The following is a 21,978-nucleotide window of genomic DNA, read 5'->3' on the forward strand; positions in this document are numbered from 1 at the left end:
ATTTATTAAAATTGAAAAATACACATTAAAAAAAGAATATAAATTGTCAAAATCAGCTGACATGTTCGTGCGCCGCTTGTGACGCTTATAAAAGTAGAAAGTAGATCTACTTTAAGCATTCTACGCGTCATGGCATTCTACGCTTTTGTACTTGTAACTTGCAGCGTACAAATATATTGATTGTACTTTTTTGACAGCCGCGTAGAATGCGAGAAAGCGTAAAACGCGTGGTGTGGACCTCCAGCTTAAGCGGTATTCACTGTTAAGTGCGAATGGTATTGCATCATTGCAAATGCAAAATTGTAAAGATTTTTGTGTGTATTTTGTTATTGGATTACGGTAAAATTTTGCATTTGCAATGATGCTAGACCATTCGCACTTAACAGTGAATACCGCTAAAGAGTTATACAAGTATAGAGATTGTTATTGGATTACGGTAAAATTTTGCATTTGCAATGATGCTAGACCATTCGCACTTAACAGTGAATACCGCTAAAGAGTTATACAAGTATAGAGATTTTTGAGGATCGCTGCTTTGCCTTTTTAGAATTTTTTAGTCAAACCGAAAATAGTTTTTCAAAATTGGTCAAGTTTGGATAGGTCTGGGGGATACTATGTCCTCTTAAGTGAGCCAGATTTTTCTTTTCACGCTTCCGCATAAATTTCTCTTTCCGGATCATATAAAAATTGTATATATTACCGAAGACAATTTTTTTCTACAAAAGAAAAAAAATATTGGGACGTTTTTCAAAAAATAAAAATACGACTCTTTTTACATGTTTAAACTTTGGATGGGTGTTACTTTTTATAGGGCGAGATAACAGTTAGCAAGTTGTTTATGTTTTATTTAAAATTTTAAAAAACTCAAAAAAGATCTAGCAAAATTAAAAAAAATAAATGTAAATATCTCTTGAACTGAAAGAGATAACCTACAAATGTAAGCATATTTGTTGTAGATCTATTCGATAGTAATACTAGATCGATAGTAATACTATCGTTTAAACAATATATGTTTTTTCCAAACCATTTTTTGAAATACCGAATGATTTCAATAATATTTTATATTATAAATACCTTTAGCAATAAAAATGAAATTTATCAAGGCGATAATAGTTAGAAGAATGTTGTAAGAATTTTGTGTAGAAAAAAGCTTTATTTTATAAACATTTATTTATTATTTACATATATTAGAATAGACTACAAAAAATACAATAGTTTTAGTATAATGTTGCAATTAAATATTTTTTTAACAATCTAAATAATCGAATTTTATCGACTATTTGACTTTTTCGACTTATGTGCAAATTAAAATCACAAATTTAACCGTATTATATTTTGACGGTTTTGTAATAAACACTACAATTGACACCACCTACAGTAATCAAAATTGTTATCAATTCTAAAGGAATGTCAGTTGGTCAAGAAAAAAGAAGAAGAATTTGTATTTATGTTGACGTAGGAAATTCATAAAGAATAATATTATTTTGAAATTTAAGTTAAAAATTCTTTACATTAAAATCTAAAGCATTACACAAAGCGATGACAATAATCTAGTCAGTAGCTGGAATAATAAATACTTAAAAGTCAGGAACTAGCTAGAGAGAGAACAGGATTAAAAACTTGCCGCAGAATGCATAATGTTGAAGGTTTAATAGCGCTACTGGAAACTACCGCGGTTGTGACCACTGTTTTGCAGTACTTATCAGGAGCGTAAGTGGTTCAAAGCTATAAAACTATGAATTTTTGCATAAAAACTATTTTTCCTTTTAGCATTATATGTCAAAAGTACATAAAAAAGAAATCAACCGGTGAATCTTCTGGATTTCCATTCATATGTGGCTTTTTATCGTAAGTATGGTTTTATTAGGTTTGTTCAAGTTTTTTGCAAGATATTTGTGTTTATGTTTTTTCAATAAATAGTTGTAGTTACTGGATTCACTATGGCATGTTAAGTGAGGAACGAAGTGTAGTTTTAGTTAATACCATTGGTGTGACCTTATTCTTGATATATACTCTGATTTATTATGTTTTTACCGTCAATAAGAATGCTTACGTTAAGCAGTTTCTGGTCGTGATAACTGCTTTATTTGGTATTGTGTTTTATATTAATGGAATTGCCGATAAAGGACAGGCTCAAAACTTTATGGGTAAGTTTTTACGATTAATTGAAACATCCATAATTATCAAAATTGTTAAATATTAGAATTTGTTAAATTTTCAGCAGTTCTGAAAATATTTTTAATGTGTGTTCTTTTTTAGGAATTGTTTGCTGTATTGTCACCGTTTGCTTCTTTGCGGCACCTCTAACAAATCTTTTGCATGTAATACGGGTTAAAAACTCAGAAAGTTTACCTTTCCCCTTAATTGTAATGTCATTTTTGGTGTCCGTACAATGGTTGATATATGGTATTATAATAGCCGATACATTTATACAGGTATGTTTTGTGTTAGAAGTTAAATAAGTTTCGAAAAAATCACTTTGTTTTTTTTTTAATTTTTCTAGCTACCCAACTTTTTAGGCTGTCTTTTATCACTAATGCAACTTTTCCTATTTGTTTGCTATCCTCCAAAAAGTTTTGCTGGTCAAGGCTATAAACTTGTAGACCAATCCGTGGTATTTTAAACACAACAACATGAAATTTTTTATACAATTATTAAGAAGAAAAAAAGAATGGCTACAAAAGACTTTTTTAACACAATTTTTAATTGTTCTTTAACTTTGAAATTGTATATACGTATTATTTTTTATTTGTTTAATTATTTTCTTTCGCTTTTCTGCTCTTATAAAGCGCCAGTATAATTTACTTAATATAAAATATAATTTAGAGGCTTAGAACTTAATTAAAAATTATATTTAACAAAAAATAATAATAAAAAACACTCACCTCTTTAATTGTTCCAGAAATAACAGTCATTATTTTATAATGGAATAACTATTTTAAATATTTTTTAGTTTTCTGGTTTCTTTCGACTATTGTCCACTACTGAAAGCAATTTGAGTTCTTATCTCAATGAGATCAAATTTTTCGACAGCCTTATCACAAATCAATCAATATTTTTATTGTACATAATTTAATTATTAAACGATTAAATAAATTATTTGTAACAGAAAGATTGGTTTTTCAGAGATATGTACAATTTGAAACGTTTCACAAGACTAAATTTTTTTTCCAACTGGTTTATTTTGAAACCAAGAACACAAATTCAAGATACATCACGTACTTTGTTATTAATGTTTAAGGTATTTATTTGTTAAATAATAATTAACATATGGGAATTTATTAACGAAAGAGCAATAACATTCGAAGTTAATTCTAAATAATTCTAAATGTATGACCGAATTTTAAAATGATCTTGCCGAATGTGCGGCATTACTCTTTGAATACCGGTTGGAAAAATATTTAAGGCAGAATTCGTAATAAAATCACTTGTTACAGTAGGTTATTTTTTGTTAATAAACTGCTACAGACTACACTTAAAAGCATTAATTCGTCTTATCGGTTGGTCACAACAAAATAAATACCAATAACTAACTATAAAGATAATCAAAATAATTGTTTTTTTGTTTGTTCTTTTAAGCATAAACAATTATAAAAAATTAATAGTCTTATAAGATAAAACCAATCTACAAATAAATAAAAAAATGACCACTCACACGCTGTTGTGACTTAATGAGATTGCAAAGAAATTTCAGTAAATCGAAATGGACTGTTGAAATGATTAATAAAAATACCAATTGGAATAATTTTCCTTATTGAACATTACACTCAGATACTTCTGCTACCATTTATGGCCTAGAGAGGTTAGGTTATTGGAAAACTAATAAATAAATGAATAACAGTGTTATTTTCTAATTGGAGCTACATATGTATATTCTTATCTGGGACCATAGTATATCACAACTGCTTCTAGAGTCAAGAAATAATTAGCAAAAATTTCAACGAATTTTAAAAACAAACAGTTATCTGCATGTTAATCTTATATACATACATATGTATGTATTTCAATAAAATATATGTAGAGAATTTTGTTTCATCGTAAATTAGCCCATTGGATCTTGTTCATCTAGCAATTTGTCACTAATATGCATATGTATGTATATTTAAATTTAGCTTAGACCCCTTTTACAATGAAGAAATTGAAAGGCAGACAGACGAAGTTTGTGGGCGAGGGGTTGAAGAGGTAGAGTGTGTCTGCCTTTCAATTTCAGCATTGTAAAAGGGGACTTACCCTGCAAATAATACGACTAGTACATACGCATGTAAAATATAGCCCATAATGTACTAGGTTCAAGAGTCTTCCAAATGTATTGAAAAAAGATGGTATGCTATAATATTTATTCGAAATTTAAAATAAGAATAGACAACGTCTAATGAAATTGTAAAATGTTTCTCACCATCACTCACTCCTAATCAAAGTAAATTTTTTGTACATTTTGTAAAAATATACATATTTGTAGAGAAAATATATTTTTAGCCAAGTCGGTAGTCGGCATAAATCAAGATCAGCGAAACAGCTTGCATTTTTATAATTTTGGTGTTGATAGCTCATATAATTAGAAGCACAAAACGTTAAGATTTTTTTTGCTCTCAGTTTAAGAGTTATAGGAATTTAAATTCAATACATACAAATAATAGTACATTTCTCATATACATATTTGGAAAAACAATCGTTATGGGTATCATTGAATAGTGCTACACAATACCTTTAATGTGATATACAATATGGTACTGCTTATTAATTTAACAAATTAATTGTGAACCAAAAATTCCTTTTTGAATTTATATGACAGTACTTCAGAAAATTTTGATATACAGAAAAGGTGATTTTAGCGAAGCCGGTGTTGGATACACCACAAAGTTTAAAGTAAGGCAATACAGAAAATATCAATATTAACAGAAACAAAAATTATGAAAATATAAACTGTTTCGGGGATCTTGATTTGTTCCCGATAGTTTATTTCGGTTGCGAAATTTTTATAGTTTAGACTGGTGAATTGTATGAAAAGCTAATAATCGATTTTCGATCAACAATTTTAAAGTCGATTAACCCAATAATCAAGGCGAATTCATACAAGGTGGTGTCAGTTCTACAAAAACAACGATTGGTCTTAACAAATGTTAAAAACCCAAAATGAAAAATTAAACAAATAAGTATTTAAACTTAATATAGTGTAGATAATTGAATAGTGAGGGCTTTACTTATTTATGTAAACAATAAATATTTTATTAATAAGCTTAGAATATGTAGATATTTAAATATAAAAACAAGCTTTGACAGTTGTTAGAACCAAAAAGCGAAAAAAAAAATTATCAGCTGTTTGACTGACTCCACCTTGTATAAATTCGCCTTTCCCAATAATTATTCTGTGTAATTATAGAAAATATTAATCATATTTTAAAAGAGTATCATAATTATGTACCTTATAATGATGTGATCTTTTAATAAAACGTAACGGCAAACAAAAAAATTATGAAAATTAGAAATTCGTTTTAAAAAATGAATTCCTCATAAATATTTTCGGCTGTCACCTGAGATATACTCTCACGGCACTGTTACGCTCGGGAGCAAGGGTATTTGCATTAAATGGTGACCAATGGAATTCATCCCTAACTGCTCCAACTCATAATAAGGTCTAATATTAAGCAATTGATGACCTCCCACTCCATTATTAATGAACGAGTAAACGTAGTTGTACATGAAATCATCCAGACCTAAAAATATCTGAATGATTACCCACCCGATATGGGTTTGGTTTGTTCAATGTATGAATCAGAACTCCCTGCTATAATAGCACTAATTGCAAACAAAACAACAGACCTTTAATCCAATCGGTTTCTTGGTCTGGTGACCATTCATTTATTTATGGATTTATGGATTTATCCCATTAGAAATTTTCGAGCTTGCAAGAAAAACTGTAATTACTTGAAAAATTAAAAGAAACAGTTATTCTTTATCTGCTGCTGTCATTTTGACACCACTCAAAGTGGTGTCAATAGAAAATAAAAAAAAAGAAAATTGTTCTATTTTAATCAATCTGGCAACTTTATACTCCGCAGGCTGACATCAGCAGCTCACATGCTCACGCCTGTGTATTTCTTACCGGAAATATTTGGCTGATGACCCCCCAAATTTAACTCGTAAAAACTTCATATTAAAAAAATGGTTTGGCTGATGTCAGCCGCTCATGTCATTATAATAGCCAGAATTGGCGATATGGCAACTTCACAGCAACTTTGTATTGCAAATATTTGAACACTTTACAACACTACACTGTCTAGAGTCAACGAAAGAAAATCACGATTGGAAAAAGATGTCTTATAAAATTTATAATTTTTAAATAAAATATCTACACAAAAATCAATAAAACCTTGTGATTACTTTGTAAAAATATTGTAATTATAGTGTGAACTTCAAGTTGAACTAATCGAAAGTGTTTGTAAAGTGTAAAAATCAATTGAAAAATGTGCTCTGTAGTACAAGACAAAGTAAAGCCATGAAATTTTTTCATATATGAATGAGTGTATTCGGAGAATTGAGTTTTTTTTTTGTTGAAATGAATGAGAAATAAATAGTGAGTAGTTTTAAAAATCATCTGTTAGAAGTAAAAGACAAAAACAAAAAAGAAATAAAACAGCATACATATTGTGCAGTTGGTGTATAAAGAAAATGTCAAAAACCGACGATATCGTTGTTATATTATTTGACAATAAGAATAGGGGAAACAATTTGGAAATGTGTTGTAAAAGGAAAGAGTGTGTGAAATAAAGTGAATAAAAGGGCAAGCTTTTGGAAAAAAAAATGATAGAATAGACAATTTTTGTGATTTTGGAAAATTTTATAAATAAATTTATATAAAGTATTTTAACAAATCGTAAAATCATTTTGTCTCATACATGGATCTCTTGGATAGTGTAATGGAGCTATTGAACAGTACACCCTCGCCACCGATCAATGTTGTTAATCACCAGCTGAATAGCAGCGGGGAATCCCTCTTATTGGAAAACAGTGCCGAAATGGAACCAAACAATTTAAGCCAAACGGCTGCACGAGTAGTAGCTACGGTCACTGCTGCAGCAGGTGAAACAATAGCAGCAGCACAAACGTTTAGCGAACGCAATTTGGAATTAAAATTACCAATTTTGTCGTCGAGTAGTAGTGATAGTGAATCTGAAGAACCTGCCAATCCCACAGCTGGCACATCGGCAATAGTCGAGGGGGAACGTGCTGCCTCTCCTCCACCTAATTGTGCTATCTGTTTGGGTCGTTGTAAAAACAAATGCTTCACGGATTCTTGTATGCATCAGTTTTGCTTCAAATGTTTGTGCGAGTGGAGCAAAGTGAAACCAGAATGTCCGCTATGTAAACAAACCTTTAAATCCATCATACATAATGTAAAATCAATAGACCAGTTTGAGGAATATCATGTTCAACCACCAACAGTACAGATAGCACATCCACCATTCGAAATGGATTTTCAAGAAATGCGTATATTTGGTGTAGTTCATCCAGGGTAAGCAACTCTACTACGTAAATATTCAACAATATTTATTTTTATAACCTAAATATTTATTTACTATTTTATTAAGGCACAATCGTAATCATGCTTGGAATGAATCTACTCACCGTCCCTTTTTCTATGGCGATTTCTCAGCCACATCACCTTATTCATCCGCTTCGACCGGAGGTGGTTCACTTTCTACCGCCAGCGGTAGCAGTAGTAATCGTTCAATTGCTTTGTCTGGCAATGGCAGTGGTTTACGCAATCAATACGTTTATCGTGGAGAATTATTGGATTTGTATCGTCAAGAATACCCGGGAGCCATTGCCAATAGTGGTACATTAAGCCAATTGTGGCGTCGTTATGTTTACGATCGTAAATTGTATGCCATGCCGGTGGCTGATATAACTGGACGTTTTCGTGAGAGCAGTGCTCGTTTTTATCGGTAAGTTATGGAATAAGGATCAGGTATTTTAATTATATTCTTTATACACCATTTTAAATCGGCCAAATACCAGTATTCGGTAAAAATTTTGACCAAATACCGAAAAAAACTTTTTTAAAGTAGAAAATATGAAAAATTTTAAAAGAAAAACATTTTGAATTCTAATAACTAGATAAAAACTTATATTTTATTGTAAAATGTCTAAGTTTCATGCAAAAACTGTCCCCTAAAAAAACTTTAATATGAAAACATAAGATTAAAGGAGTCCATAATGTAAAGTGTGTGTTGCAGTGTGACCAAAAATGAGATAAAACTGGCTCTAACATTAAAATAATAAATTTTTCCGTGAAAATTAATAGTAAATTTGAAAAGTTTTAATTTGTTTCTAAAAAAGTTTTCGGTTGGGCAATTAGTAATTGAATTCTTTATTTTTTCACAACTAAGTCCGGGTAACTTATCAAAATGTTAAACATAGTTAAGCTTAATCAATGTTTAAATATTGGGGTTTCCCGAATAAGTTAATTTCTCGGGAAACCAATTTAATTAATAATTTACTTTTAAGTTATATGTTCGCCATAGAACTATTTTTTTAAAATTTTTTTTTTAAATTATTTTAAACTTCCAGTTTTTCCCGGGTAAAAAATTAAAAATTCCCGGGACATTAATTTCCCGTTCGACAATTCCCGTACCCCAAACCTTAATTGTGTTACATCATTTCAATGACATCCTCCACACAGTCAATTAAGGTTATATCATCTGTTTCATTGTCACTATATCCTAGCTGGTTTAATGATATATTTGTATAATGTACAAACTCCGAAGTGTTTGACCAAGATATATAGATTAGTGTTAGTGTTCTTCTTTTCCCTTACTTTTTAATTTCCCGGGAAATCGGGATTAAGTTTGAAATTTGCCAGGATTCCGGGAATTCCCGCCTAGAACAAATTATTCAATTTTATGAATGTAGATTTCGTTAAAAAGTGGTTATAAAATGTAATTGGATACAAATAAAAAATTCATTAAAATTTAATATAAAAAGATAAACTGTCTCGTTTTATAATTTTGGTTATATACAGGCCTGTCACCCATTTGTAACGGAATTTCTATTGGATTTTGTTCTACCTTCGTTAACCATGTCCACTTTAAAGATGTAAACATTTTTTAATTAATTTTTTTTTTAAACTTATCAATTGAGCATTGTTTGCAGACCACATTAGCTAGTGTTTTTCCGGAAAATTCCGCAAAATTTTAAATCCCGGGAAATTGTGCGAGAATTCCCGGGAATTATTGTCCATAGTTTTATGCAGAGACCGAAAATAACGGGTTCACTATCATTTCAATGGTAAATTCTCATTCGCAGCCATTTAAAAATAATTTTTTGGGATATATCACTGAGAGAGTGATTTATTCGAGAAAATTTTAGGTTTGGGTTGAGAGAAACAGAAAAGAAACAAACACAAATAATCTGGATGAGTGATTTATAATTTATTTTTTCCGTAAAGGTCAGCATGTGACTTTTATTTGCGAACATGAAAAATAAACCACAAAAATGCATTTGATGTAAATCAACGCTTAAATATATAAAATTTATCAAAAGATTAATAACAAATTAAAATAATTCTCATTTCTGTTACTCAGACTTCATTACTTCATATTTAACATATTCTTTCCATAATTAGTTAAAAATTACTAAAAATATGTTATTGTATGTTATTGTAAATGTATTGTTATTGTAAATTAGAAAGTAACAGTTATTAAGAACAAGAACAAATGAATTGTTTATCTCACACCACACCATTAAAAAACAACAAATACGAATAAAGGTCATACCAAACCATTTAAATAAAAATCATTTTATAACTGTTATTTTCAGTGATTTATTTTTATCACAAAAATATAAATCACAACTTGGGTTTTTTGGTATATGGACGAGTTATTTTCGATCTCTGGTTTAATGTGATGTGTTTTGAACTTGATTTTCTCTAAAAGAAGCTTAAAGCTCGTAAATAAATGCAGAAGATTCATACAACAAAAAATGTTTAAAACGAATTGACAAATGACAAGTTCACAAACAAGTTCGTTTTACTTTTTGTGAAGAAGCTAATATAATTCTGTGACAGTCCTGAACATTCACGAGATTTTGGAATACTTTGAATAATGTACTTGTTATTGGCCAATTTGGCTAAAATCTTTTATGTAGTATGAATATTTTGCAATCGTTTTCGAGCTTTAAGCATCTTTTAGAGAAAGTCAAGTTCAAACAAGTAAGAGAGATATATTCGGCTGTGCCGAATCTTATATATCCTTCACCAAATTATACTTCAAAATACAAATTTTAAATATTTTTAAATAAACAAAAAATTTTTTCCCAAAGTTTTTTTTTAAATTTTTTGGAAAATTTTTTTTTCGAATTGTTATTTAAATTTTTGTTTTTTTTTCAACTTTAAAAAAAATTTGTTTGTGAAAAAAAAATTCGGATTAAAATTTTTTCCCGATTTTGACCCATTGTAGGTCCAACTTACTATAGCCTTATCTACATCGTTGCAAAGGTCTTTGAAATATCTATCATTAGATATCCATATTGTCTATATTAATGACTTAGTAATCCAGATATAGGTCAAAAATAGGTCAAAAATCAAGGTTGTCCTGGTTTTTTCCTCATATCTCAGCCATTTGTGGACCGATTTTGCTGATTTTAAACAGGAAACTTCTCGAAAGAATGTCTGACAGAATTATTGAAGATTTGGATCCCGAAGATATCTGGGGTCTTCAGAAAATTGATTTCAACAGTGGTGGCCAGGAATTTAAGACAAAAATTGTTTGCTAAATTCCATGTAATTGTCAATTATTTTTTCAAATATTTCCACAAATATGTATGCATGAGGACTGTTTTAACACACAAGTGTGTTTTATTCGACTGTGTCAATTCATACATATTCACCATGAACACATAAAATTTTTCTACAACTTGACGAAAATTTTTTTTTTTTAAATAAACATATTTTCTCACATTTATATCATTATAATTTTATTATTATAAAATATTCGGACCAAATTTCGTATTTTTAGTTCCATTAGTTTCGGTCATATCATGTTATTAACAGCGGATGTTCGCTGAGGTGGGTCAACGTATTTCCACATATCTTTGCCCATATATGTTTTACCGATTTTTCCAAACATTTTTCAGAAACTAGAAACATTAATACTAAATTTCATACCCTTAGATGTCCTTTTATTTTGGCTCTATCGCACTTAAAATTCAGTTGATGAAAAAAATTCAAGTATTTGTCTTAAATTTGTGACCATCACTGGTCGCAAAATTATATTTCCGTCCCGGGAAAACATCATACAAAACCAATGAAAATAATTCCCGGGATTGAAAATTTTGCGAAATTCCCAGGATTTTCCGTCTGGAAAAAACATCATATAATTCCCGGGAATTCTCGCACAATTTCCCGGAATTTCGTGATTAAACATTTTCCCGGGGAAGTACCCAACACAATCCGATTGAGTATAGTTCCAATAATGCTTCTAGAGCCCTTTAACAGTTCAACACTATGGTCGACATTTACTATCCGTTTTGATCTTACCAGGGAAGACTAAAAGAGTCTAAGCAAGTTCCTAACCGCCACACTTCCCACATAGTTCTCAATTGGCAGTAAGTTAAAAAAAAAATTATTAAAAAATCTTTACATCTTTAGTTGTTTACTGGAATTGTTTCGTTTTGGTTTGAACTATTATGTTTGGAATTGAGTTACAGTAAAAGGCTTAACCTTTTTTAAAAATGGTTACATAAATTTTAATGTGTAGAAATCAATTCAGTCAAAAAGCGAAAAACTTAAAAGGTGGAATTATTATTTACACATTTTTCATATGCGACTCCATAAAGATAGCGGAGTCGATATAGCAATGTCTGCCTATATATTGAAATCAACTATCCGAAGCCACCTAAGATTGCTATTTAAAATAGAGGAAATCGGCTTACACATTGCTGAGATCTAAGCAATTTTGTTCACCTAAAATTGGTTTCTGAGCTTTTCTTAAAGTATATATAAATCTTATAATAAATGTTTGTTTTTTTTTGTATTATTTTCTTTTCACAGAGACAATCCATCACAAATTCATCGCTTAATGCCGTGGATAAATCGAGATATTGTGTGTTTGCTAAGACTGACGCAACATGATGTTACCACCGTTTTGGAATCTATTAATTCGTCGCTGACACTCATGAATATACTATCGCCAGCTTTCCGGCGTCGCCTACAGCCGTTCTTAGGCACAAAAACAGCACATTTTATACACGAACTCAATAATTTTGCTCGTTCGCCTTACGACATGATTGGTTATGATCGTGCTGTGCAATATTCACCACAATCCAACAATGAGGAAATCGTCATTGAATTTACTACATCGGATGAATCGAGCGACAATGAACAGATCGATGTAGCCGGTGATGAGGGTGGCAACAATAACACAATATCGTCAACGTCACGTTCACGTTCCACAAATGCTTCGTCGATAAATGGTGGGATATTTGAATATGATGTTGTTCGATCACATCACAGAGTTTTTAATTCATATTTAAACCCTTTTACAGCTATTAATCTGACCATACACAATCGCCTGACATCAGCGGCGTCGGTGCATGCAGGCGGCAGTCGAGGGGGAGGCCTTAATGGCGGCAACAACGGCAGTGGTCTGAGTGATATACAAGATGACGTTAGTTTGGTCATTGACTTGAGAGGAGAATCGGATAATAATGAGACCACATCTACCGCTCAAGCGACCACAAATTCGTCGAATTACCAAAATGGCCAGAATGCTGGCACCAGTGAGGGCGACATTATAATGTCTGGCGCACAGCCAGCTGTATCGGAAAATATAGAATTAACTTCGGGCAGCAGTGATGAGTGTGAATTCATTTTAGAACGTAAACCACCTCACTTGCGCACACCTGAGATGGTTAGTTTAGATTCAGCTTCAGATTCGGATGTCGTTTTTATCGAAGAATCTAAGGCTTTGAACAAGACCTCGTTCAGCTCGAGTGAGGGTGAGCAAAATGACGGACCAAGTGATCACAAACCTCATAGTCGTCATCACAATAAAATTGCTGCTTTGGTGGAGTCTAAGAAACGTAATCATTCAGGAAATTTGGTTAAAAGTGAGCAGCAAGATACTCAGATAGAGGTTTACAATTTGGGTGCCAGTACATCGGCGGCCTTACGTTTATCTCTGCAGAAACGAGTAGATACATCGCATAGATCTGATAATGGAGCTAGCAGTTCGAGAGTTAGACGTGACAAGTATTCCTTGCGTAATAATAGCGACAGTCAGTCACGAACAGAGCGTCAAGCTCCCAAAAGACGAGGCAAATGTTTAGACAGTGAAAGTAGTCATTCCAGTACCTCATCGTCCACAACAATCTCGTCCAGTTCTTCATCCACAACTTCTTCATCCAATTCATCATCGAGTTCCAGTGATGAAGAGTATGTTGCCAGTACGTCGCAAAGAAGGAAGACATCTTCAGCTGGTGGTGCAGAGGGCGCTACTACACGTAAACCCGGCCACAAAGCTAAGAAAACAAAAAAGCGCAAAGCCAACAATAGTAACAACAGAAGAACAAATAAACATGATTCCAGAAGACGAAAGAAAACAAACAACGAGTACTCTAGCGATGATGATGACGACAACGGTCATATGGGTAAAAACTTTGCTCTCGTCATGGCCATAAATGAGCGCCAAAAAAGGCAAAATCAAAAGTGCAGAACTCAAAAAAGCAAAGCTCAAGAGAACAATGATGAGGAGGCCAGTGAGGGTGAAAACTCATGGCGTATAAAGGCCGTCATTGAACCTCTGCGAAAACAGCAACAGCAACGAGCAAAAAGTTCCCACAAGAGCAATGAGCGTAAAAGACAGCGCAAAACCCCCACACAACAACAGCAACACATTGAAATTGATACGGAACATAAAAAATATGAAAAGCGTCAAAAAATTGAAAATCAAACACAGCAAGAATCTGAATCACAATATGTTAGAAATTTCTTCAAAGTCAATGATGACACATCAAGCGATGAAAGTGATAATATAAATCTTGTACAATTAAAAACGAAATTGATCGGACAGGATCGCCATAAGGAGCAAAATGAGAATGGAACAAATACAAATCAAGAACAAGAAACTGTAGTTGAAACTACAACACTTGCAGAAACGGAGATGGCGAATAAAAATTGGAATAATAATGAAGGTGATATAAATGCGACAGTGACAGACACAAATACAAATACAGCAACAACAGTGACAACAATATCTACAACAAGTTCAGATCACTCAAACATTCCTACAACCTCAAATACATACAGTTCATATGTAATGACATATTCGCCTCCTACTATGCACTCAGCCGATGCCACAACTCATCCGGTAGCAACTGCTAGTGAAACGACAACTAATAACGTTGTCGAATCAACAACAACAACAACACAAAATGATTTACTTAATTTCACTGATGATTCCAATGATAATGAGCAGAATGAACGCACAGATGGTCATGATCATGTTGATGATCACGACAGCAACAGCACTTTGTATCACAATGATCAGCAACAATTACCTTCATCCTCGATGGACAACTACCATGATAACACACACGCCGACGATAATAATGAAGATGATTTGTGTGACGATGATGAGAATTTAAGCAACATGCCCCCAAACAAAACTCTAAACGAGAGTAATGTATTTGCTGATGGCACTAGTATGAGTACTACTACAACCGATACAATACTACACGATGCTGCCGAGCAAATCTCTTCAGCTGCCGTTAACTTTTATAATCCCCAACAGACCTTTAATACTGCCGACTTTGCTGATGAAAACTCAACGAATAGCAGCAGCTCCGATAGTTCTATGTCATCTTCTACTACCAGTCTATCGAGTAGTAGCAATAGCAGTAGTAGCAATACAAACAGTTATATAAATTACGAACAATCGTAAATGAAGTGAGTATAATTGTATATAATTGTATTTTTTGTGCTTATAATTAACAATATTTTTTCCTTACAGATTTAAATAGTTTCCACTACATAAAAGAATTAAAATAAAATTTTAGCTGCAAAACTCATCAATCCAATAGCAAGTACATATAGCATGAAATCCACAAAACGTTTCTAATTTCCCGTTTATTTTTAATTTAAACTATTATAAAACAATAAACCATATAAAGCATAATTACAATTAATTATTTAATAAATGCCGGAAAATCTTCTACTCTCCTACTACATATTACAAAGGAAAAAAAATAAGAAAAGAAAAATAAAAATACCTATTACTTCAATAGTTTTAATTAACAAATACCACAAATTATTAGTTTAATTCTAAGATTTAATATTTAGTTACTATTTACATTTTCAAAAAAAAAATCAACAAAAAATAAGTACACAATTGCATAATTAAGTTTATATATAAATATTTTTTGTATTCATTATATTGAAAATTAAAAGAAATTATGTTTAAGAGATTAACAAACAAAAAAAAATGTCTATTTAAAACTAACAACAGCTAAGTTAAATATAAAAATTTAACAATTACAAAAAAAAAAATTAAATATTGATTCGATATTTGTTAAAATTTCTTAAATCACATTACATTAGCAACAAATATGGCGAAGATTAAGAGATGACAACTTGTAAGGGATGATTAAATTACAACAATCATATTTGTCAGGCTTACCTTAATCTAACGCTATTAATCATCTACAGGATGTCAACTTAAGATCTTCAATATGCAAACATAAACAATTCAAATATACAATATTTTATAACTAAATTAAACATTTTATGTAAATATTTTTTTATTATTTATAATTACATTTTAATGAAAGGCGTTTTCTTTTTCTTTTTGCAAAAAACGATTGCTTTATTGCAGTTTAAAAAGTTTAAAATGTTGCCCTCTTGCTCTCAAACTGTTAACTTTACCACCTTTTCAACATCTATTTTTATGCATTCGAATTTTTAAGTAGTTTATATAAATATTGTTTGGATGTTCTAATTGTAAAAATTAATTCTTACAAATAAAATGCTAGAGTAAGTTGTTAAGAAGTTGAGTAAAATTGAGGGCAAAATATGTTATTATTTTAACTTTTTACAATTGCAAACAATTTGACACAAAAGAAAACGTCATAATTCATTGGCATCTTGCGAAATAGTAAAACAAAATCCCCACACTCTCATTTATAATGTTTCCTTTTTTGTGTTTATATATATATAAATAAATTCGTAACTATTGTTTATGCATTGTTCCAAGGGCTTTTTTTAATTTAGAACAAGAGAAAAATTTTATACTTAAGCGATATTTTACAAAAAAAAATTTAAATATTACAACTTACACATAAATATATAATATTTAAAACAGAGAAAAATACATAAATAAGTGTATTCAAATTATAAGTATATATGTGTTTTATTTCAAAAATAATGCTAAAGGTGTCGCTTTCTAAGATTGCTTTTAACAACAACTTTTTATTCTTTTTAAATAGATAAACAAGTGTATTGTGCATAATTTAAGCATATAAACCCGAAAGTGCAGCAGCAATATATTGAATTATAGCCGCAGAAGTATGAAATAATAATATAGTAATCAGTACTTAGTAGGCTCCCCCCTTTATTAACTACTAGTTGACCCACCCGCCTTCGCCCGGTAGCATTTATTAATATTAGTTCTTTAAGTTTCACCAACCCACATACACCTGCCTGTTATTATTTATTTGCAAATAAAATATCTAAATTTGTACTGCATACTTTAGGGAGCTTTTTTATTACAGTTAACTGGACTTACAAAAAAATTAATTTCAGAGTACTACCCGGAATTTTTGAATTTTTTTCTTTACAAACCATCTCCTGAAAATTTCGAATCGAATAAAAAACAAGAGTGCTATATTCGGCTGTGCCGAATCTTATATACCCTTCACCAAATTATACTTCAAAATTTTAAATATTTTTAGGTAAACAAAATTTAATTTTTTTTAGTTGTTTTTTTTCATTTTTTGGAAAAAAATTTATTTTAAATTTTTTAAATTTAATTTTTTTTTTTTAAATTTAAAATTTTTTTTTTTTAAATTTTAAATTTTTTGAAAAAAAAAATTCGGGTTAAAAATTTTTTTCCCGATTTTGACCCATTGTATTTCCAACTTAATATGGTCTTATATACGTCGTTGCAAATGTCTTTGAAATATCTATCATTAGATATCCATATTGTCTATATTAATGTCTTAGTAATCCAGATATAGGTCAAAAATCGAGGTTGTCTTGGTTTTTTCCTCATATCTCAGCCATTTGTGGACCGCTTTTGCCTATTTTAAATAGAAAAAATCTCGAAAGCATGTCTGACAGAATTATTGAAGATTTGGATCCCGAAGATATCTGGGGTCTTCAGAAAATTGATTTCAACAGACAGACAGACGGACATGGCTTAATCGACTCCGCTATCTATAAGGATCCAGAATATATATACTTTATAGGGTCGGAAATGAAAAATGTAGAAATTACAAACGGAATGACAAACTTATATATACCCTTCTCACGAAGGTGAATGATATAAAAATTAGCCAAACATACATGGACCATTTCATTTTTATATATATAGATGACCACCCGAACGAAGTCTTTTAGCTATACTTGAAGTCAAGTTTTTCAAAATTTGTACATGAATCTCTCTCCATTCGGCTTGCATTTTTATACCCTTCACCACCGTGAGAAGGGTATATATAACTTTGTTATTCCGTTTGTAATTCCACAATATGATTTTCCAAAAGTATATCAGCACAATTATGTACAAAAAATTCCGAATTTTTTCCCATTGAATTTGAATTAGGAAAAAAACTTCGGGGGAATTTTTATTCATAATTGGGCTGTATACAGTGGTTGACAAAACAATGGAAACTTTTCCAAATATTCCATATGTAGCCCAAAATTTAAAATATTTTTTTAAAATAAAAAATTTTTTTTTTGTATTTCTCTTGTATAGTTTTATTTATATAAATTAACTGAAAAACAAACAACATAATTAATTATATTCTGAAAAAAGGGCACAAAATTAAAAATATTCACTATTTCGCATCTGACAAAACAATGGAAACTTTTAAACTTCTGCATGAAAGAAGAGTAAAACGAAAATAATATTTAAAAGAACGAGGTAAAAAGCATCCTGTTTACAGTTATTTTATTTTTAAATTCTGGTAATTTTTCACAATTTCTTTTTCTAAGTTTTTCGCTTAATTGCTTTTTTTCAAAGTTAACGAAAATGGCTAAAGTTAAGATTTGTGAAGACCTAAAAAATAAAATAATTAACGATTTTAAAGCTGGTTTAAAACAAAAAAGTATCTGTGACAAATATTCAATAAATAAATCAGCAGTTTCAAAAATTATAAAGAAATTTCGTGAGACTGGTTCTGTAAAAACTCAAAATTTAGGTGGAAGACCTCGTAAGACTACTCCTAGACAAGATAATTTAATAGCGATAGAGTTCATGAAAATCCCAAAAATAACTCCTCGAGAGGTTGTTAATAGCCTAAAATTAGAAATAAGTACCCGAACAGTTAGTCGCAGGGCAAATGAGGCTGGTCTTGTTTGCTATCGTCCTGTGAAAAAACCACTCATTTCTAAAAAGATCCGTTTTGCTCGTCTACAATTTGCCAGGGATCATTTAAAGTGGTCGATACAGAAATGGAATACTGTCCTGTACTGTACTTTTCCGACGAATCCAAATACAATTTAAGAGGCAGAGATGGGAGAACATTTGTAAAACGACCAAAGGGAAAAAGATTAGATCAAAAGTACACAAATAAGACTGTAAAGTTTGGCGGTGGCAATATTATGGTATGGGGATGTTTTTCAGGGCAAGGTATGGGCCCAATTCATATTATAAAAGATACCATGACAGGTATAGGATACAGAACCATATTAAACGATGTTATGTATCCATACACTGAGGAAAATATGCCCCTAGTTTGGAGATTCCAACACGACAACGACCCGAAACACACCTCTAGGGTTGTAACCGAGTGGTTACAATCCAACGAGGTACGTGTTTTGAAGTGGCCTGCCCAATCGCCAGATATCAATCCCATAGAAAATCTATGGAAATTGTAGATCGTAAAATAAGGACCCAAAATTACACCAGTAAGGAATATTTATCGGAGGCGGTTATAAGGGAATGGCAAAATATTTCAAAGGAGACCATTGTAATTGGTTCAATGCATCTTTGATGTGTAGCAGTTATAAAAAATAAGGGATACCCAACAAAATATTGAGTTATTGCAAAGTTTAGACCATATTTGTTAAAATAATACCAAAGTTTCCATTGTTTTGTCAATGCCGTAATAAATTAATGTGCTGTTTTTCTATAGCGAACGAGTACTTTGAGTTGAAATTTAAAATGTGTTTTGTTATTGTAACAAAAACAAAATACATGTAAAATTTCCACTCAAAGCACTCGTTCGCTATAGAAAAACAGCATATAAGTTAATAAAAGTATACAAATAAAATACTACAAAAATGTTAAAATTTTTTAAAAAATTATTTCAGCTACTTATAAAATATTTGGAAAAGTTTCCATTGTTTTGTCAATCACTATATATTCTGGATCCTTATTGATAGCGGAGCCATTCGATTAAGCCATGTCCGCCTGTCTGAAATCAACTTTCCGAAGCCCCCAAATAACTTACATACACGATTCATATATTAATATCTCCGGCTCGGTTGCTATTTAAAGTCGTGAAAATCGATCCACAAATGGCTGAGATATAAGGAAACCAGGACAACCTCGATTTTTGACCTATATCTGGATTACTAAGTCATTAATATAAACAATATGGACATCTAATGATAGATATTTCAAAGACCTTTGCAACGACGTATATAAGACCATAGTAAGTTGGACCAACAATGGGTCAAAATCGGAAAAAATATTTTTTAACACGAATTTTTTTTCACCAAATTTTTTTTTCGCTAAATATTAAAAAAAAAAATTAAATTTAAAAAAAGTTAAAAACAATTCGAGAATTTTTTTTCCAGAAAATGAAAAAACAACTTTGGAAAAAAAAATTGTGTTTACCTAAAAATTTTTATTTTGAAGTATAATTTGGTGAAGGTTATATAAGATTCGGCATAGCCGAATATAGCTCTCTTACTTGTTTCCAAAAAAGTTTGAAGGATTTTTGTCATCTAGTATGGTCCACAGGTGTTCTATGGGGTTCAGATCGGGGCTTTGAACCGCCCATTCCAGTATTTCGATATCGTTTTGTTGAAAATTGTTTTATGCGACCTTGCTTGTATGACTGGCGACATTATACTGATGGAAGTTAAAGACCCCAAGCCTATTTCTATAACAATACGGTTAATATTTTCTTGCAAAATGCTAACATAATTTTTGTGTCGATTCTGACTAGTCGACCAACCCAAGAGGAAGAAAAGCAGCCTTAAGACTTCCTCCACCATGTTAAAATGTACAACAACAGAATTAAATAGTCACTCAGTGTTTTTTATACACGTTTATAAATTCGCAGAAATAAAGACACACTTGTACACGAATTCAATTGAAAAATACAACACACTTTAAGGCACTCAGTTGATGTTTATTCGAAAAGCGTCTCTGATAAACTCACTAACGACTGCAACCTCTGCCACTATTTATAACACTGCCATCTGCACTCTATATTGATATTTAACTGTCAAAGTTCGAATATTCTAGATCATACGCCATCTGTGGTGTACTTTCTACAATGTTCTTTAACTAAATATTCGAATTCAAACAGCGTTGCCAACTTACGATCAATGGTCAACTGAAAGCTTTTATTTAATAATGCCCACAGATATGTTACAGTTTGCACTGTTATTTGAAAGCATTATGCTACTTTTAAATCAGCCCTTAAAATCGTTATATTTGAATTCAAGTACAATTTCGTAACAGTATCATAAAGTGATGATTTTCTTAAACAAAATAACGTATGTATATGCTTTGAGTAATTAATTAATAAATAGTTTTTACCTTATTTTAGGTCGTATCCTAATTTTTTTTTAATAAATTTGTTACAATTGGATATTTTTTGCAGTCTTTATGAAAATTGAATGAAGTACCTTTTTTTAGTTTAAAAAAGTAGTTGTTAGTAATTAAAATAAAAAAAACAAACAAGTTTACGAATATGTCGTAAACTATAAGATAAGCGATAGGGACTTTTTTGTAGATCTCTTCTAGTAGATTCCATATACCCGAGGTACTTTATTTTTGTGCCTTGAGTCTTCACTCAAGGTCTAAACTCAACCATAGGAAATTTTATTAAAATCGGACTATCAGTTAAGAAGTTAAAGATTTATTTCCACTTTTTTTCAGTTCCCCCATTGTGGGTCGTCGCCGTCAAAATTTTAGAACAAAGGCTCGACTTTACAGATTTTTCAGTTTATGTGTCTTACTACGTTATACAATAACTAAAAAAATGCTTAAAGAACAACATATGTATTACTCTTCCCATTTAAGTATGGCAAAATGTATTTTTTTCCAACATTTTCCAACGTGTTTTAATAGAAACATTAAGAGCAGAATAAAAATCAGTATGTACATAATCGTAAGCATTAACATGAGTAAATTGCCAATTTATAGATATGTACTTAAACTTACTGAACAATATTTACAGAAATAAAACCACACACAACATATACACACTCAAAAATACTGACACATACTTTAACTATTAAAATCCGCTTAACTGTTTCCGTTATAGGTTTTTTTCTCTTTGTGAGTGTCTGTCTGTCAGTCAGTCTATCTAACAGGGTTTGTATTAGTATTCGTTTAAGTGTGCCTTAATACACAACTATTACAAACACTTACTTACACTCATTTACAAATAAACATATTGTTCTAATTACCAATTAACTTTAATATACATTCATGTGTGTGTGCATGTGTATCTGTGTGTTTCTGCTAACACAAACAAATAAAAACATACTGTGTTTGTGTAAATAACACACACACACCCCAAATA

At 31.0% G+C, this 21,978-nt stretch overlaps 2 protein-coding genes across 3 annotated transcripts; both read left to right on the forward strand.

Moving 5' to 3' along the window:
* The first annotated feature begins 1,454 nt into the window (after positions 1 to 1,454).
* slv (saliva) lies at positions 1,455 to 2,908 on the forward strand. Its single transcript, XM_065511752.1, has 5 exons — positions 1,455 to 1,710; positions 1,771 to 1,848; positions 1,921 to 2,147; positions 2,260 to 2,435; positions 2,504 to 2,908. Exons 1-5 carry the CDS (start codon positions 1,631 to 1,633, stop codon positions 2,621 to 2,623), a joined length of 681 nt encoding a protein of 226 aa, XP_065367824.1. The 5' UTR covers positions 1,455 to 1,630; the 3' UTR covers positions 2,624 to 2,908.
* Positions 2,909 to 6,273: 3,365 nt separating this feature from the next.
* Positions 6,274 to 16,390, forward strand: Topors (Topoisomerase I-interacting protein). 2 transcript variants are annotated; one of them, XM_065511353.1, is made up of 5 exons: positions 6,274 to 7,513; positions 7,590 to 7,946; positions 12,050 to 12,471; positions 12,544 to 14,944; positions 15,009 to 16,390. In XM_065511353.1, the coding sequence occupies exons 1-4, from the start codon at positions 6,897 to 6,899 to the stop codon at positions 14,937 to 14,939; spliced, it is 3,792 nt and encodes a 1,263-aa protein (XP_065367425.1). In that variant the 5' UTR covers positions 6,274 to 6,896; the 3' UTR covers positions 14,940 to 14,944; positions 15,009 to 16,390. The 2 variants fall into 2 exon arrangements, with proteins under 2 accessions (XP_065367425.1, XP_065367424.1); XM_065511352.1 differs by having other exon boundaries at positions 12,050 to 14,944.
* Positions 16,391 to 21,978: the final 5,588 nt, after the last annotated feature.

The sequence above is a fragment of the Calliphora vicina genome, chromosome 5 (genome assembly GCF_958450345.1).
Source record: "Calliphora vicina chromosome 5, idCalVici1.1, whole genome shotgun sequence".
In the NCBI taxonomy this organism is placed as follows: domain Eukaryota; kingdom Metazoa; phylum Arthropoda; class Insecta; order Diptera; family Calliphoridae; genus Calliphora; species Calliphora vicina.